This window comes from Staurois parvus, unplaced genomic scaffold, assembly GCF_062004578.1.
Source record: "Staurois parvus isolate SC_StPar_1 unplaced genomic scaffold, SC_StPar_1.0 ptg000192l, whole genome shotgun sequence".
Classification (NCBI taxonomy): domain Eukaryota; kingdom Metazoa; phylum Chordata; class Amphibia; order Anura; family Ranidae; genus Staurois; species Staurois parvus.
Genome location: NW_028317988.1, coordinates 3,587,807 through 3,607,859, shown reverse-complemented (window position 1 = coordinate 3,607,859; position 20,053 = coordinate 3,587,807). Strand labels below are relative to the sequence as shown.

Genomic DNA, 20,053 nt, shown 5'->3' with positions numbered 1-20,053 from the left:
GTTTGGGCAAGGATACAGGGGCCCCACGATCCCCTATTGCCCAGGGGCCCCATGAGTTGTCAGTCCGCCCCTGTTTTGAGGCAAAGAGTCCTGTCCGCCATCAGCAGAGAAGGGGGGGGGGGGGAGAAGAAGAGGTAGAGCTTTGTGGTCACATGACATTCTCCTCCCAGAACTCCCTGCTTAAAACTGAAATCTCTGCATTTGTGAATGTCAGAGTATGGAGACACGTACAGCGAAGCTGGCTTTTACGATTATTTTGTAGTGGTAATATGTTATGTTGCCAAGACTGTACTGTTCTTACCAGATTTCTCTTTTAGTACCTGCATAGTTTGAGGTAGATGGCCTGAATTATCAGAGATTCTTTATTTTCTCTTAAGGCCCTCGGCATGCTGTTTTGGCACAAGCACAATATTGAGAAATCCCTCGCTGACCTGCCCAACTTTACACCCTTTCCCGATGAATGGACGGTGGAAGACAAAGTTCTTTTTGAACAAGCATTCAGTTTCCACGGGAAGAGTTTCCATAGGATTCAACAGATGGTAAGACTTTTGTAGTGGTGATTGTATGATGACTTCATAGACCGAGACAGAACATATAATATATAGTGGTAACTAGTCTAAGAATATTTTCAGTACAGTATGTAGTATCACTGTATGTCTATTCTCTGGTAAATGAACCCTTTACTTTAGCTTCCAGATAAAACAATAGCTAGCCTTGTGAAATACTACTACTCCTGGAAAAAAACACGATCTCGGACAAGTTTAATGGACAGACAGGCACGGAAGTTGACCAGTAAAAACAATGGAGAAAGGTATTGTCCACTGGTTTTGTCAACTTTGATGTGTTTTAATGAACATCTGTGTCATTCCTTGTAATCACCCTTTCTGCCGACATTTCTGTTGTAGGTGTGCAAAAAAGATTTATTTGGTCCTTGGACTGCTGTTATCATTCTAATAATGGCTGGACTTTGTGCCCCATTGCCCATTCCAATTCCATTTAGAACAAACTTGTAAGGAGTGTTTTTGCAGGGGCCCTGGTCCCAGACTTCCAGCACCATCCTAGTTACTTCGACCAGGGTGATTGTGGCCTAGACAGGGGTTATTTGGGACAATTTCCTTTTATTGGTGAATGGTTTATGGGTCTCATTTAATGTGCTGATTTGTATTGTTTAATATTTACAATAAATATTTTTTGTACATATACAATACCAATATGTGGATTAATCCTACTGGATTTTGCACTTTTCAAGACATACAGCATATGGCTGTCACTTATATAGAATGCATATAGAATCTATAGTGAAAATGCATTTAAAATTATGTATATAAAAGGAGAAGTATAGTCAAAGTTCTGACCTCTCCTGTGGGTCATAGGGGTGCACTGTTCTGCACTGTTGTCACCCATTTTCAGCTGACAGTGGGCCAAAGCCTGCTGTTAGCTGATGTCACTTAGCCAGTCCAGACTCTGGAGTGATTCTAACTTTAAAGTCGAGATCCACCAAGATACCTGGACCGCCCCCTCCACAGCCTGGGTCTCCAGTGAGCGCTGGAGGGGCAAAGCAGCGAGCCAGTGTCTGACAGTCACTGGCTCTCTGCTCACTGAAGACCAAGAACTGAGCAATAACCGGTGTTTGATTGCGTGGTTGTTATGCTTGTCCAGTGGTTTTAGTAGTTTGAGTCACTGACTTGGGACCAGGTCAGAGTCTGAGAGCATATTGTAGACTACTAGTATTTCCAGTGGGTTGCTTAAGCGTAAATAAATGCACTTAAAGCTGCATTTTTCAAATGCGTTTAGGCCCATCAAGATTTGATGATATTCAATTATTCTGGCCATTGAAATTAATGACTGCTCAAGCACTAAATGCGCCTAGCTTTTAGATGTGTTGAGCGTTCTCTGCCGAAACGCTCCTTTCCTGAGCCTGAAATGCTCCTGCCTCTAAATGCCTGTAAACGCCTGTGTGTGCAAGGAAACCTAGGCTAACATGGAGGGGCATTTAGAGACAGAAAAAGTCAAATGTCCTATAAAGCTGCGTTTTTGATGAGGCCTTAGACTGTGAATCAACATAATTAAAAGCACTGCTAATTCACTGTCCTTTAACCACTTCAAGTCCGGACACTTTTACCCCCTTCCTGTCCACGCCAATTTTCAGCTTTCAGTGCTATCACACTTTGAATGACAATTGCGTGGTCATGCAACACTGTACCCATATGAATTGTTTAGAATTTTTTTGAGACAGATAAAGCGTTATTTTGGTGGTATTTATTCACCACTGGGATTTTTATTTTTTTTTTGCTATGTAAATGAAAGTCCAAAAATTTTGAGAAGTTTTTCTTATAAAATTTTGCAAATAAATATTTCATTATAAATACTGGCCAAAATTTATTCCGTTATCTTTTTAGTAAAAAAAAGTAGCCCAAATTTGTTTATAACCAAAAATTATTATAATTTTGAAACTTTTTTTTTTCCATTTTTATTTTTTTTTTACATACTGTCACCCTAGCAGTACAGTGTCACCATGACACTGTACTACTTGTGGGGGGTGATGAAGATTTTTTTTTTTTACACTGCTTGCTTTTGCACCCATAAAGGCTGTAAAAGCAATCAATTCTCATTCTCTAGCTGCATTCATGCAGCCATTGAGAACTACTGTGTGAGCTGTGATTGGTCACAGTTTGTCACATGGTACAAGGCTGTTGTGAATAGCCTTGTACCATGTGACCTCTGTGATCATTCACAGATTTCACACGTAGTAAGCAATGATGTTAGAAGTGACATCTTGCTTACTACTCTGCATGTGATCACTGATTGGCCACTCAGTGATCACATAATCGGGACCTCGCACAGAGGTCCCGTACGATGATCAGTGTTCCACTGTGTCCGGAGGACACAGCGGGCACCGGATCGCGGTGCTGCACGCTCCCAGGGAGAGCGCACAAGCAGGGGGCGGGGAGGCCATTTATAAACGGCCACCCGACCCTGCACTGCCACCGTCCGGCCATTTATATACATGGGCCAGATGGGAGGTGGTTAAGCTAAATGGAAAGCTCCAAAGCTGAGCCAAGACTATGTGGTTTTGCTTGACTAGCTGTGCATTGTCAAAAAGGTTAGTGGATCATAAGATTGGCTGAACGGTATGACACTATCTGAGCTGGTAAAGCATTTTTCACAAATATCCCTGTCAACTGTGTATTTAGCTGTTGGCATGGAGTTCTGATATAAAGTGATTCTAAAGGTTCAAATTTTTTTTTTTGTTTCATTTTAATGTCATATTTGCCTGCTTTATGCAAAAGTTTTGCACAGAGCATCCCAAATCCTCCTCTTTTCTGGTTCCCTGCCTGCACTCCTGGCTCCTCACCCCCGCTGTGTGGCACAAAGCAAGCTGTTTGCTCTGGGAGCACTTGTGCGCCACTCAAACCCACTCCCTTCTCACTGGCTGTGATTGACAGCAGCAGGAGTAGATGGTTCTTGCTGCTGTGTATCAGCCAATGAGGTGGGAGAGACCCAAGAGAGTCACTTGTCTCTGGCACAGTGCTGGATCGCAATCAGGTTTAGTTATGTATTAAGGGGGGCTGAGGGGGACGCTACACACTGAAGGTTTTTACTTTAATGTATAGAATTCATGAAGTTAAAACACCTTCAACCTTTAGAATCCCTTTAAACCATCATTTTTGTCAGGTTGTATAATGGTTGTGTGACTCATGTCTTGAGGGGGGGGGGGGGAATGGATCAAATTAAATCTTTGTGTTTATACTCAGTGATGAAGAAGTGGAGCCTGGAAGTCCTAAGGATGGAAATGATAGTGATTATGATCCCAAAAAAGAAGCCAAGAAGGAGGTGAGTAAAGTGGACTACTTCCCATGTTTTAATAATGCGTTGCTTCTTCCTTGTCAAAAGATTTTGAGAGTGGATTGTTTAGCCAGCTATTGCATTGTGCTCTGTCCACGGCAACCTCATTGTCCTTCTGTATACTGCAGAGAGGGAAGAAGTATGTATACAGTATATATGATTTATTATTATTATTATTATTATTATTATTACTACTAAGCAACTTATTCACTATCTGGTTATCTCTCGCCTTAACTCTTGTAACTCCCTCCTCATTGGCCTACCGAATTGCAGCCTATCCCCTCTTCAGTCTATCATGAATGCTGCTGCCAGAATCATTCACCTTACTAACCGTTCTGTATCTGCCACCCCTCTGCCAATCCCTCCACTGGCTTCCCATTGCCCCACAAATAAAATTCAGAACCCTAACAATAACGTATAAAGGCGGTACCACCCCTTGATGACGTCGTGGTGACGAAACGTGTTGGGCGTGGCCTACTCGATGCTGCAGTTGGGAAGTTCTGTTCCCAATGTGTGTTGGAGGTGATCCGCGGTGAGCGGGGATCTTCGTTTGCTCAGTTGCTGTGTATCGCTGATTAAGCTGGTGTCTGTCTGGACACCTTTTTTTGCACCTCATGCATTTTGGAGAGATGGATTTGAATGGAGAGATATAATATGAGATCTCTGGCTGCAGAGTATTGCTTCTGGTAGTGATATGCTGTTCTCTATGCCGACTGCCATTATTGATTATCAGGATTTGATTATTTATTACATCTAATACCTGGATATCGTTTCACCCATCGCTCCCAGTGCTATTGCTGGTCTATAATCTGATCAGCGTTTAGCTCTGGTGAGCTTATTTAATTCATTTGGTGGTGGATTCAAAAGACAAGGGGGCTTACAGACTGTCATGTAGCAGTTAGGTCTAGACCGCAACTCCCTAATCTCAAGGACAAATGTCCCTAAGATTAATTTCTGGAGAGAATTACTCCCTGTATGTAGGAAACATTAAGTAAAGGCAAATAATTCTTATATCTGGAGTGAGCTGTTATTGTTATCCTCTCATTTCCTGGAGGGGGGGAGTCCAAGTACCAGCTGAAGTTGTAGCTCAGTGGAGACTTCTAAGGTGACTGGCATCCATGTCAGTGACCTGAAGCAGGCAACCAAAAGAGAGAATGGGAAATAATAAAGCAGTCCCTCGTGTAACCTGTAATTGTCAATAAGATGGAATGGATGGGAGAGTTAGGTAGCAAAAGAAAGGGAGAGGGTTGGGGCAGAGCCCCATGAGGTTTGATACATAAGAGATGCCTATCCAGTAGTGAGCCCAGATACGCCCCAAGCTGCAGGAATTAATATTTGAGTTGGGATTTGTATATTTTCCAGTGTCCTGTGCTTCCCGGGATTTTTGTAGATTGCGTATTGTATTGGAGACTTCTATGGTGACTGGCATCCATGTCGGTGACCTGAAGCAGGCAACCAAACGAGACAATGGGAAATAATATACCAGTCCCCTGTGTAACCTGTAATTGTCATTAACAAGATGAAGTGGATCGGAGAGTTAGGTAGAGAAAGAAAAGAGGGAGATTGGGGCAGAGTCCCATGAGGTTTGATACGTAAGTGATGCTTATCCAGTAGTGAGCCCAGTTACACCCAAGCTTCAGGAATTCATATTTGAGTTGGGATATGCTCCAGTGCCCCACCCTTCCTGGAATTTATGTACATTGCATATTGTAGCTGTTGGCATTTCCATCAGCTTTATTTCCCTAATTCAGTTGAGTTGATTCCAGTGGGTTGGGGAATAAGTAATTTTCCATGTGAAAGTAAGCGGTCAAGGGGGATACTGTAAGGATGTGTGCGATTTGTTCATTTACATAATCTAGTTATCAGCCTAACTGTTTAATTGATCTTGATTTATGGGGCAGTCACAGATCCTGGAGAGTTTGACCTCTCTCCAAAATGGAGTGACACCTGGCATGTCCCCATGTGGTAAAGAGCGCCCACCTGAGATTGGCATTTCCAGCAAACTTTGCTAGAGATGGAAAAGTTTTTTATTGGCCTGTGTTCATAACGTCCTCCATACTTCCAATGGAATTTTTCTTCTCAGTATTGTTTTCCCATACGTTTTTATGTAAAGGTGTTTTGGAAAGGGGTTTTTTGAGTCTCAGAAACTTATAGATGGCCCTTTATGAGGTGGGTCATCAACAAAGGCCAGGTTGGCTGAGACCCGAAAATATTATATCTTTGATTGGGTGAGGTGATAGATTTGCAAATAACTATAGAATTCTGTACAAGGCATTTAAATATATTCCTATGTATCAGAGAAGGGGAATAATGTTTTGGTGCTTTGAATAATTAAATAGCCAAATTTTAAAAAGAAATTTTTTTCAAGACTGGAATAATCTGGGAGGAGAGACTGTCTGGTGTCCTGGGTTGTGAATAAGAATGATGTCATCCTATATTGCTGGGTAGTTAAGTGATATTTGTTCCAAGATGTGTACAAGAGATTGTTTGTTAGTAAATTGCTTTGGGGCCAACAAATGTGCTTTTGGGATTTTTTGGTTTGAGTTCCACAACCTTGAGTCTGGCTGTACACACACACACACTTCCTCACAGCCCTTATACTCAACTGAGTACCCGCTCAATCCAGCAATGTGCACGGGAGCCTTGACTGTTCTGGGTCCCTCTCTCCTCATTGGCTGAGACACAGCAATGAGAGCCATTGGTTCCCAGTGCTATCAATCACAGCCAGTGAGGAGAGAGCGGGGGTGGGGCCAAGCTTCTACTCTGTGTCTTATAGCAGCATAGAGCAGGGCTCGGGAATGAGAACACACCCGTGCGGATCAGCAACAAGCACGCACCAGTGTCCCCATAGCAAGCGGCTTGCTATTGGGGGCACTGGTCAAGGGGGAGGAGCCATGAGCATCAACAGAGGACCTGAGAAGAGGATCGGGGTTGCTCTGTGAAAAAAAACATTGCACAGAGCAGATAAGTATGACATGTTTATTTAAAAAAAAAAAAAAACCTTTTACACTAGACTAACTTTATTGCTGAAGTTAACATGTTTTTCCAAGGGGCACATCAGGGTTTTAAAGAGTCTATGGCATGGACAGTCACCGTCAGTCTCAAAGTGGCACAGGTCTTCTTGTGCTTCCTAATGCATTTCAATAAAAGAATTGTGACAGTAAGTACTGGAATTTCCCCCAAAAGGTGGCAGCACCCTTCTTGGTTTGTGAGTGTGCCTAGGCTCTCTTGTGCCTACAGCCTCATCGCTGTATATCTGTAGTGTGAAATATAAGGATTGCCTCTGACTGTTAGTTTCAGGAGATATGGAATGAGATTTGGATATGCCGCTACTGCCCTGTTCACTGGTCTGCTTGCTGAAGCTTTAACAAGATGCATGGTAAGTCAGTAATCAGGAACAAAATTATCTGCAGGGAGACGCAGCAACCCTGGTAATTCATCTGCCTTCTGTCTGACTTTATGTATACATTTTTCGGGGGGGGGGGGGGGGGCACAGCTTCCAGAGTTTAGTCCCTCTTAATTCCACCTTTTATGTGGGTGACGTACTTTAAAAGAGAAGACATTCTGTGGTAACATTTCTAGCACATGACCATTTTTATGTTCACAGGCAATAGCTAATTATGGCTGGAAATCTATATCTTTCTCTCTTATATAGGCGACCACGGAAACCTGTATTCAGCCAGTAAAAGTTGCACTTGGTAGAAGAGAATACCAAAGTTTGCAGCATCGACACCACTCTCAGCGGTCCAAATGCCGGCCTCCAAAGGGCATGTACATAAGCAAGGACGATGTTGTAGCTGTGTCATGTAGCCCAAATGCCGCCAATACTATTCTTCGGCAACTGGACATGGAACTAATATCATTAAAGCGTCAGGTAGTACTTTTTTTTTTTTTTTTCATGTGTGCACTAAACTGACACTACTTATTCAGGGGAAAACCACTGGCAGGGGTCTCTGATCTCTTCCATGTTGTTCACCTACCTTTCCAGGGTTACCTACCTCCGCTTTACACTGTGCCTGCTCGACTCCTTAGACTACGCATACCTTACTACAGATGGCTCCACTTTGTACATTGTGCTTTATTATGCACACTGTTGTAGTATGGTCTATACTCCACGTGTGTGTGTGTGTGTGTGTGTGTGTGTGTGTCTCTCACTGTCTGTTATCCCCTCCAGACTCACCAGGCAAAAGATTGCATTTATAGTCACAGACCTTTGTGTCATAGAAGGCTTATGTTTGCTAGTATAATAACAGTAGAAGATAACTGTCCAGATACCTCTCACTGTAGATTCTCTAATTCCAGGACCATTTTCACCTCCCCGCAGGCAGCCCCCCATGCACGACCTGGGAAACCTATCTGTAAGCCTTGGCATTATCATACAAGGTGGATAGGCATAAGGGTGCCTAAGCTTGTGAAATTGGTGGCCAAAGTAAATGGCTTGAGAGGGCTCTGCACCAGTGGAGTGAGAGATTCTGCAGCAATTTGACAGGTTTAGCTGTAACCTGTCCGATGCTGCTATGTTTATGCATTTCTCTCTCGAATTCTGTTTTTTACATTTGAGACACCGCAAACTATTAAAGAAAAAAAGGTAACAAGCCAAAAGATTCTGAACACCTTATGTGCCCCAGATTGTTTATGCTTTTATACTGATCCTCCTGTTGATTTGCTAAATGTGACTTTTTACATTTCAAGGTTCAGAATGCTAAGCAGATAAACAGTGCACTTAAACAGAAGCTGGATGGCGGAATAGAGGAGTTCAAACCAGCAGAGGTAAAGCCGACAACCTATGTCCTCCATGTTACTCTCTCAGGTTTGAGCTTACTGAAATTGTAAGTTAATTTTGGCTGCTCAGAAAAGAAAATCAATTCATGGATGTATTGCATTTACTGATTTTATTTAGGTATAATCTGAATACCACAAAATGTAGTATATTCTGTTTTTTTAAATGACGTATGCTTGGGTGTTGCATGTAATAGATGCAGTAGTTTATTGGTAAGAACCATTATTTAAAAAAAAAAAAAAAAACTGTTACATGTATGTAGTTTATAGCATTCATTATGTGAATTTTGAATTTCCTTGTTTGTCTTTTTTTTTTTTTTTTTTCTTTATTTTGTTATTATTCAGGACTTGTATAGCTCCAACAGTTTGCACAGAGCTTTACAATTTAGTGGGGAGACAGTACCATTTCGATACAGTTCAATTCAAGGGGTTTAGAAGGGCCCTGTTCAGGACAGCTTACAATCTAATGGAATATGTTACTATATATATATATATATATATATATATATATATATATATATATATATATTAATATTAATTATAGTATTTATATACCTTTTTATATTTTACTTTATATTTAAATGCAGACTGAACTGTCTAGAAAGTGACAGAGGTGGGGACAAAAATTTGTTTCTGTGATCGTCCAATTCCTGCAATATAAACAACATTTATGTATCCATGTGTGTTGACTGCTCCTAATTCACGGGTAAACGGGTGAGGCCCCACCTACGTCCAATTCCTGCAATATAAACAACATTTATGTATCCATGTGTGTTGACTGCTCCTAATTCACGGGTAAACGGGTGAGGCCCCACCTACCTGACATAGTTGACGACAAGATATGGAAAATCTGTCCTTAACAGCAGGTGCAGCTTGAACTGTTACCATGGTCCTTTTTAAGGAGCAGCTTTGGCACTGGTAATGGCACGAACATGGAAACCTGTTACAAGTGCTGATGGCACACCTCTCTGATCTTGCGATTAACTCCCTGGAGGGTAATGCTTAGAGAGCTGTACTCTTATTGCCCCTGAATGGTCTGTATGGTTCCCTGAAAAGGGTGCTGAGAGACCATGTGAGAGTTGATGCATTGGTATTGCTGTCTTTGAAGAAACAGAGCGAGAGCAGGAGGAGACAGAAGCCAGGGTGGTGGGCACTTTTTTTTTTTTCTGCCCTGGCACACACTGGGGATGCAGCGCCCATTTGAGAAAGATACTAAACATTCCCCCAGGTCACTGTTAAGAGATTACTAATGTGTTGCAGAGTGGGGTCATTCAGGTAAGCAGGTGTCCCTGGGCTGCGGCAATATTTTTCATGAGAGAAAAAGATGGATGTCTTCATCCTGTATAGATTAGGGTATATGTTTGCACCCACCGTTATGCTTACCTCTTGCAAAGGTTTACTTGTTGCTATTTACTTTTCTTCAATAGATTTGGCTAGGTGAGAGTGGCAAGTGCCCATTAAGGATGAAGATGGTGGGAAGACAGCCCTTGTCACCCTGCTGGGGCTATACCAAGTCAACTACATGCCTTTTGGGCTAATTGGTGCCCCCCAACACTTTTCAGAGGCTTACAGAATGCTACTTGGGGAACCTCAACTTTAACGCTGTCTTAATTTACCTCGACGATATCTTCTCAAAGACTTTTGTAGACCATCTCAGATGGTTTGTTTAGGTCTTTATGCCGATGACTCAATATGGACTAAAGCTCAAGCCAAACAAGTGTCATCGCATGCAAAACTGAATACAGTATCTTGGCCATATCTTGGAGGAGGGCAAGTTTCTCCTGATCTTGCCAAGATGTAGGCGGTACGGGATTGGCCAGTTCCAAAAACAGTAACCAAAATTTACTCCTTTGTGGTGCCGGTAGGGTACTACCCGGTTTTTCCCAATTTTGCCCAGATTGCTGCTCCCATTGCACAGTTATTGTGTGGATATGCAACCCTCCAGATTTTCAGACACTCAAGGAACTAACTATTGCACTACTCGTGGTGTATGCTGATTACACCAAACCTTTTTGTATATACACTGATGGCAGCTCTCATGGACTATACTTGCCTCTGAGCTGGATAGGGTTAAACTAACCGCAACCCACATAAATATATTTCCTTCAATTTGGAGTTACAGGCACTGCTATTGGCTCATAACAGAAGTTTATAAAATATTTGTTGTGGCAGGTGGTCATCTACAGCGACAACAGTTCTCTAGTGTACCTATAAACTGCAAAACTTGCTGCCTTAGATGAACGTCATTGGGTTGCTCCTCTGGCTTGCTTGAATTATACAATCCACTACAAGCTGAGATGGTTCCTTTGTAACATTGATACTTTGTCCTGATATCCTTTGGAATGACCACAAGGGGGTGGGGATGAACATCGGCAAAAAATAAGAGGTTATTCACTCTCAAACAGGAAATCTGGAAGTGCAAGCTATGTTGGCTCCTCGGAATAGACAGCAACATCAAAGTGTACCTGAAATATAATGTCCAGCAGAATGTGCTGAAATGCAACAAGGCAATCCCAACACCTCTCAGGCTTAGAATTCCTGTATAGAAAAGCCCACTTACTGGGAACAGGTCCAGCTTACCTCCTCAGTTCAACATCTGCTTCAACAATGAGACAGGCTAGAGTCGCAAAATGAACAGTTTGTCAACAAACCCATACTTATGAGGAGTGCCGAAATTGTGCTCTTCATATAGCACAGGCTGAGCAAACCGCACCTCTCAAGGTTACAACAGCTGAAATGTTTGAGCTGCTGACCAAGGACATTCTGACTGTGGCAAGGATATCCTCTGGATATCATTACACTTTGGTGTTTGTAGATACCCTTGTACCATCATGATGCCCACATGAGATTAGACAATTGTCACCATGGCTTAGTGCTTTTGGACACATGTAGAACACAGCCTTGTGTCTGTCCTAAATGGATTCTGTCTGATCAAGGTCCTAATTTTGAATCGCAAGTCACATACTAGTCCGTACCATCTGCGAGGAAATGGTAAATCTGTACTCTTGAATCCAACTCTGCTAGGCAAGACTTGCACCTTGGAGCAAGAGTATCCTGATCGATGCCCGCAGCATGTAGGCAATGTGGTTTGGGCCTAAAACTAACAGTTTACAAGGCCACAGGGTGTATGCCCTGCTTAATGTGCAAATGAAGTAACCAGTTATACGTGGATGTGCTCTTGGATACATCTGAACCTGTGTCTCTGAACATTCACCTAAAAAGTGGATGCAGGAGCATTGGCACTGCCTAATGAAAGCCAAGCAGGGGGCATTAGAACAGAATCCAAACCTTTTAGACGAATGTGTGGCAGGTCCTTTTTTCCCCTCACAACTTGCCATAGGATTGTTATTGGTAATCCCAAATATAAGCAGGACAGTGTATTGGAGCCCAGAAGGAGCCTCGTCCATACTGCATTGAAAATTAATTCAGGAAGGGCTTCATAAGCATTTACATCAGAATCTGGAAGTGTAGGCAGGCCCTAACCAGCACACCCAAGAAATGAGACGTCAACAAGTGGATAATACTTAAACATTGTTTATAATATAGAAATTGAATGATCGCAGAAACAAGGAAGTTTAGAGCAATGGCGCTACATATTTTACAGGTCAGAAACTTCTTCAGGCAAAGAAAAGGAATGTCTATCAGCAAAACATTTTTTTCTATAGTAATATGCTTTGAGTTTACAGACCACAGAATGTCTGTCTGAGGATCACTTCCCTTAGAGAAGGTATAATATGTCTGGATCATCCTGAGATCCCCAAATTCCTTGCAGTTATTTGGCTGCCAGTGGGAGACAGTTCCATGAAGCTGGCAGAAAGCTACTCTTTTCCCCCTTTATCAGGTGCCACTTCCTATCACTGCTTCAGCACTTTCCTGAACCAATGGGGCTCTGTTCCTGAGTTATTTTCACATTGCATGTGCTCCGAATGGCACAGAATCTGATATTTGAGCAATTCTGTGTAAAGATGGCTGCCCAAATATTGCAAAGTTTTGTTATCCAATAAAAGATGACAACCTCCCCAAGATGGCTTCCTGGAGCCCATAATACAGGACAAACTAGTCTTCAGTGGTCTCCTGCCAGCCTAAAGACGCAGCACCGTGCCACCTTCAGGTTGTCAGACCAACACCTGCCTCCATGCACCTCCAGAACTTTGCTGAATTGTAGGTTGGGGGAATGGACCCTGGAGGACTGAGCACCTGCAAGCTAGAGCTGATGATTGCAGAGTTCTTAGGCGCGACTTCATCACTTGTTTATACTGTCAATACATGTATTCCCCGCATGCTTTATTCAGAACATAGTTTTTGTAAGAATGTTCCTTCAGTGTTAATTGCATCTCTTCAGCCATTTATGTAATCTGCACTGCAGTAAACTATATTTGACTGTAGCATATAGTCAGGTCAGAATGCCCTCATCAGTCTTTTTGTCTACCAGCATTGTGTGATTAGACACCCACAGCAGCCAGTAGATTTTATGCAATCTAGAGCTGCACAGAAAGTCAGGTGTGATGAAAGGGGAAAAAATAACCACAGCCAATATGTTTTAAATCTGCCTGGAATCCAGTTACATCCATGCCCATTTAGAAGTACCATTAAACTCAGTAATGTATTCTTCTTCTCTCTCTTTTTTTTTTTTTTTTAAACTGTATTTAAAATAAAATGTAATTAACACACATGAATATGTCTGTCTTGGAGCTGGTAAATAAAATTTGGGGGTTTTTTGCTCACATTTTATTTTTATTTATTTTACATACTATCAGCAGTGCAGTACAGCGTCTTCATGTAACTGGTGTGGTTGTGATCAGGGACACTGACTGGTGACAGTATGTTTACAAAAAAAAAATTGAATAAGAAATTTAAAAAATATATATATAAAGTGGTAGTAAATCGCAACCTTACAAAAAAAAAAAAAACCCTGCAAGCCAATGTCATAATGTGCTAGTGGGCATCGCATACTAGGACTCTATGTGAAACTTCCCTTAAAACCAAGCCCTTCAGCAGCGCGCTGTCACCGCTGACTGGGCATCCATATTCACCTAGTCTTCCGGGTTTGCTAATTCCGGCCTCTTGAATGGCCAAGCCATGCATGACAGCTGTAATTATTAGTGATCTTTGACTGGCCCAGGTACCATGTGATGGCAATCACAGCATCTAGGTAAAGAAAGCAAAGCTGATATTAATGAGATTCATTCAGAAAAGCTTTGATGACATTATGATCACATGATCACCGAGCTGCTCAAAGTGGTCCGGTACCGAGAGCCGCAATCTGCTGTGTCAGGTGGACACAGCGTTGGCGGGAGCTGGTATCTGTGCACCTCTAACCCGGAGCAGGCTGGATCATGTACATGCCACCCACCTGCAGTAAATGTACTGTGTGCGGGGCAGCAAGTGGGTAATGAACACATCTGCGTGGCAATGTGCCTTCAGTGGTAGGGAGTAGACCCATGACCAAGGTGCATTCTTTGAAGAAACGTTAGATTATCGGTCTAACTACACAGGCAGGAGTGGCTTGATTATCTTACAAGCAGATTTTCAATGTTCAGTCAATTTAGTAGTTTACATGTATGTATTTGACTGAAAACTTTGCTGTTTGCCTGGAATTCAGGTTTTTAAAAAAAAAAGTGAACTTGCACTTTAATGGTAGTTTCTTCTGTCACTTCACATTTACTTTTTGCCTTTTACAGTCGACTCAGAAAGTAAATGCCCGATGGACTACAGAGGAGCAGCTTCTCGCAGTGCAAGGTAAGTGGAGCAAAAAAGAAGCTGTAAAATTTGAAAGCTTTTTAGTATATTGCCCCCCTTCTACATGGTTCATATATGGTAGTTTGTCATTTTTTATATTTCCCTTGCTTTATGAACCTGGAGTGACTCTGTAGATTTCCTTTTTGTCAGTGATTTCCTTTTGCTGGTAGCGGAGTTGCTGTGATCCCACCAGAGTTCACCTGGTGCTTTAACATCAGAACCCTTACCAGTGCTTGTACACAGCTACTGACACAGGAAATATGTTGTCTTTGGTGTACAAAGAGGAAGTCACAGCAACAAGCAAACAACTTTTCAAAATTAATAAAAATGGCAAGATAAAAACAAATGATTGTTTTAGTGATGAAACAAAGAACATGTTAAAACGTGTGATTTGTTGATGTGGAGTATTGAAAACGTACTATGCAGGGCTGCACTAGAAAAACCACTATCTTTATTCAAAGCATCTTAAAAATATGTAGTGCACTCTGCAACCAAATATATGTTCACAGCTTGTACTATGTGTGAAAGATATCTGAACAAAGATTTAGGGAGGAAGTTTACTAAAACTGGAGCACACAGAATCTGGTGCAGCTGTGCATGGTAACCAATCAGCTTCTAACTTCAGCTTGTTCAGTTAAGCTTTGACAATAAAACCTGGAAGCTGATTGGTTTCTATGCAGAGGTGCACCAGATTTTGCATGCTGCATTTTGGACATAACTCCCACTGTGTCTCTCTGGAGCGTGTAATGGGTCTGACTGCTTCCCAAACAGGTCTTCCGGTCCACTTACACAGTGTATTCCCACATCTGTGCTGTGTGCGACAATGGCCGTGTGTCCTCAAATGTTTATGGTGTAATGTAAAGGGCTGTTTTTATTTTACGTACACAAATTACTGTTCCTGGTCACTAAAATACTACTAAAAAATATTTTTTTAAAAGTTATTACAATTACTTCTTCACTGGCTAGCCCTCGTAAAGGAGTCGGCATTCCACGGCACATATGCATGGGCAGGCACGCAATGTTTTTTTTCACCCAGAAACACAGTTGCAAAAGGCTCTAGTTGACAGCTGACTAGGCTGTCAATTGCAAAGCCTGGCTTGCCTTGCACCCACAACTTACCCACTTCCTTGACACCAATGATGTTCAGGTGTTGGCCCTCCTTCCAGTACCAGCGTAGTCCCACCGGCACCTGTGGGTATCAATATAGTGTACAAAAAGATGCCCACTTGCCTACCCTCTTAGAGAAACTGCCTGCTGCAGCTGGAATGCATGTAGAAATGCAGCATTTCTGTGCAGGAATTGGGACTGATCTGAAGTGTGAAGGTGCAGGAATTAGGACTGATCTCAGGTGTGGCGGTGCAAAGAACTAGGACTGATCTCAGGTGTGGCGGTGCAAAGAACTAGGACTGATCTCAGGTGTGGCGGTGCAAAGAACTAGGACTGATCTCAGGTGTGGCGGTGCAAAGAACTAGGACTGATCTCAGGTGTGGCGGTGCAAAGAACTAGGACTGATCTCAGGTGTGGAGGTGCAAAGAACTAGGACTGATCTCAGGTGTGGAGGTGCAAAGAACTAGGACTGATCTCAGGTGTGGAGGTGCAAAGAACTAGGACTGATGTCAGGTGTGGAGGTGCAAAGAACTAGGACTGATCTCAGGTGTGGAGGTGCAAAGAACTAGGACTGATGTCAGGTGTGGAGGTGCAAAGAACTAGGACTGATATCAGGTGTGGAGGTGCAGGAACTGGAGCTGGACTGAGGACTGAGGGTGCAGGAATTGGGGGTTATCTTGGCTTTGAAGATGCAGGAATTGAAGATCTGAAGACTGTAGATGCAAGGGTTTGGGCTGAGCTGAGGTCTGAAGATGCATGGATTGGTGAACAGGCTCTGTGTGTGCACTTGTTAATATATTTCATGGTTTAACTCACCATTAGCAGTTCAACTATATGTGCAAAAAAATTTAAATCAGCTACATGACTACGGCACGCTGTAGTGTTTTTTTGTTTTTTTTTCCAAGATGTTCACAATCCCAGCTGACCATTAGAGATCAGACAGGTTAGACAACCTGGACTAAGCACTATTCTTTCCTCCTGATATGCCAGCGCTGGCTTTCTTTACTCCTTTCTCTTTTTGCCATTCACCTAAAGTCCAACTCTACTCTCAGCAGTGTACTAAAAAATTAAACTAAGGGTGCTAAAAATAGTATTTGTTTTTTGTTTGTTTTTTTGTTAGTTGCTGTTTAGCATATACCATGTTATGCTCCCCTTCAATGGCCTAGTTCTAGCTGTGACTCAGGAGAGACCATGTCCCAGCACAAATTTTCTTTTGATCCCTATGCTCCCTCCCCTCCTCTACTGCAAAAAATGGCAACATTTTAAAGTACTGTACTTGTCTGGGCATGAGCCACATTTACTCCCAAACCCTCGACCTTCCCTGTAGAGCATCCTTTCTCAATCTTCTTACCCCAGAGGAACCCTTGAATTGATTTTCAGATCTTGGTGAATCCCTTCTAAAGTCAAATCATCTGTTAGTGAGAAACCTGTCCCGTTCATTGGAAAAAAAATAAGAAGAATGCCCCTCTTTAGTGGTTGTTGGACTGCCACCCTTAAAGAGTAACTCCACTTGTGTGGAGAAAAAAAAATCCCTCTTGGTGATTAAAGTACATTGCAGGGATGTTAACAAACTTTGTTTCAGATTCCTACCTTTTTGTTATTCTGAATAAATAGCTGTTTTTCCATGTACAGAGTAAAGCTGTAAGGGAGTGATTTTATAAATATCAATCAGTTGCTGCACCTGCAGGGCTCTGAGGAAAGTGGCAGGGTCTGCATCCCTTCCCCAGTTTCAAGCAGAATTTCACGTTTTCTCCTTTGTTCTAACTTGCTTTCCATGATGAAATAGCAGTTGTGGTAATGCATGTGGTCAGAATAGCACTAGTTGCACAGCTCCCGATGTACACAGGACGATGTCTTTTGGTACACTGACTTATGAAGGTGGGGGCTCACTGTAACTCTGCATTCAGCCTTGTGCTGTCATCTGTTGGCTTGTTACAAAACTAGTGTTGAAAATGTTCAATACCACCTCGTACATGACTGTCATATCTGAGCCAACATCTCAGTCCAGGAAGTAGGTGCTGACCTTCATGATGGAGGGTAAATTTGTCAGGGGAAGTATTTGTCTCTGCGAGAGGTAATAAATATCTGGATGTGTTACACTGTCATTATTTAGTATGCATGCACTTAGCAAGGAAACATTTACCAGATGTCCTTGAGCTCCAGCGACATCAGGTGAGCCGTTATACCGGGATGGGGACTGAAGCTGCAGGTACCGTGTTTGGTGTTTTTTTGTTTTTTTTTTTTTTGTTTTTTTTTTGAGTGGGCGGATGGCTCTCTTGCAATAGCAATCCCAGCAGCTAACTAGCTGCTTGATTGCTATTACAAGCAGCCGGAGAGGTTGTGCCTCTGCCTTCCGTGGCCTTATCGGGATCTCCCATCCCACCAGGAGACCTGATTAACCAGCTGCTGCTTCCGCTGGCTGATCAGAGCCAAGCAAAGACCGGGTTGGCTTTGTTGAGCTCTAAGATATAGTAACCTGGAAGCGATGACCTTACATCACTGTCTGTTTACTCTGATAGAAATGGTGCTATTGACAGAAAAAAAAAACATTTGATTACACCAATCTTGGTATGATGAATTGCTTTTAAGAGCAGAGAATAAAAGTGATCAAAAAGATATTTTCCAAAGCGACAGTGTGAAGAAAAAAAAATGGAAAACAAATATTAAAGTGCCCCTGTCTTGTGGTTCTTGTGTGCAAAGGCAGATGCACGCATCAGTCACTCACGCAAAAAACAATTGTGAGGTATCGTTGTGAACGGCAGATCATGGGCAGTAATTCTAGCCCCAGACCTCCTCTGTAAATTTAAAGTAACCTGTAAAGGCTTTTAAAGCATTGCCTATGGATAGTGACCTTGGTCACAAACAGAAGTGTTCCTCCTCTCCTTCCCCTTCCCTGTTAACAGAGGAGTAACCAGTGGAACATGTAGCGGAAGAAGGGCATGTTCCAATAGAAGGAGAGGCAGAAGAATCCTCATACAAGGAATTTACTCTTGATGAACCCCAGGGTAAGGCTGGCCATAGAATATCCAATTTTCTTGAGATTTTGGTTTAGATTTACCAAAAACCATATAATAGGAGGTCAAACCTAACACTTTCAATTGTATCCAATTAGGCAGGCTCTTGCACTACATAGTTGAAGGTAAATCTAAAGGAAATTGGATAGAAAATTGTATAGTGTATGGCCAGCTTTAGTGTTTCTCTCAAACATCCTTGGTGAGTTTTCTCACAAGTTGTCCTGATTCATTTAAAGCTACCTCTTCCTGAGTCCACCACTCCAAAGGTTACAGGATTTGGATCATGGTGTCCGCCACAGCATTTTCACCCCTACCCTGTATATTTACGATTTAAAGAATGTTTTGTACGCAGACTGGGATCACTCTTACTAGATGTTTGTTCTGTCGAAAAGGTTTTGTCAGCAATGCACCATGGAGAGTGAGTTCACTAACAAATGGAGTATGCCTTTGGTGCATCCAGCAGTCTCTTACCACAGCAAGACCCTCCAGTGCCTAGTGGATGAGGTCCTAGTATTTAAGGCTGCCTCGGACAAATGTCCGGAGGAATTGTTCAAGGCCTCTTTTGCACTGGCAAGAGCATCTTTACAAACCGCAATTGCGGCTGTTGGCAATGGATATCAATTATGCTTACCAGCGCGTTCCGATCTTTCCACCTCACCAAAGGTTTCTTTGGAAAGTGGAGGACTACCACTTTCATTTTGTGGCCGTACTGTTTGGCCTGTCCACAGCTCCCAGATTGGTCACTAAGGTTCTGTCTAGTGGCGCACCGAAATTAAAATTCTGGTGCAGAAACCTATATTGAAAATTCAGAATGCATGTGGCCGAAAAGCGAACCAAAACTGCAATGTCTGCGTATGTGGGGGTAGGGAGGCTCCAATTTTTTTGTCGTATTTTTTCTTCTTTCATGTGTATTTTTTTTTTTTAACATGATTTTATTGCTATCACATAGGGGACCAATAGTCCTCTATGTGATAGCATCTGAGTGACAGGCCATCTTTGTGGGGGAGCAGTGTGTGCAAGGAGGGGGCAGGAGAGAAGTGTATATGGTGAGGGAGCAGTGTATACATAGGCTTTTTCTTTACTATAGCTCAGAGAAACTTTTTTTGTTTCTTTTTACCTTGGGGAAAGAAACTAAAAAAACTGTTTTTTGTTTCTTTTCACTAAGGGAAAGAAACTGGGGAAAAAAACTAAATAGAAACTTTGTTTCTTTTAACTCGGGGAAAGTGACAGGTCATTCTTTGAGCTATAGTGAAGAAAATAAAAGCTGGTAATTAGATTTAAAAACCTGCACTGACATGCTGTGACAGCCAGTCACTGTATACACTGTATATATCCCCCCCACATCTGCAGTACACAGTCCCCTGTATCGGCTAAATGTTTCCTAACGGCAAAATGCTGATAGGGCTATTTTCGGCCAAAATGTTTCATTGGCCGAAATTTCGGTGCATCCCTAGTTCTCTCTAATTCTGTGACTCCTGCATACCCAGGGTTTCCCTATTGTAGGATACCTGGACGATTTATTTCTGAGAGAGCAATCCGCTTCTCTTCTGGATATCAATGTGTTTCTT

The 20,053-nt window shown here is 42.3% G+C and overlaps 1 protein-coding gene across 2 annotated transcripts in view; it reads left to right on the top strand.

The window, feature by feature from the left end:
- Positions 1-20,053, top strand: part of RCOR3 (REST corepressor 3) — a 74,227-nt gene that overhangs the window by 25,634 nt on the left and 28,540 nt on the right. For both annotated transcript variants that reach the window (XM_089677802.1, XM_089677803.1), the window contains 6 exons: positions 378-539; positions 690-811; positions 3,756-3,834; positions 7,502-7,720; positions 8,539-8,616; positions 14,307-14,364. In XM_089677802.1, coding sequence (XP_089533928.1) covers positions 378-539; positions 690-811; positions 3,756-3,834; positions 7,502-7,720; positions 8,539-8,616; positions 14,307-14,364 — 718 coding nt within the window. The remainder of the gene's footprint in view (positions 1-377; positions 540-689; positions 812-3,755; positions 3,835-7,501; positions 7,721-8,538; positions 8,617-14,306; positions 14,365-20,053) is intronic.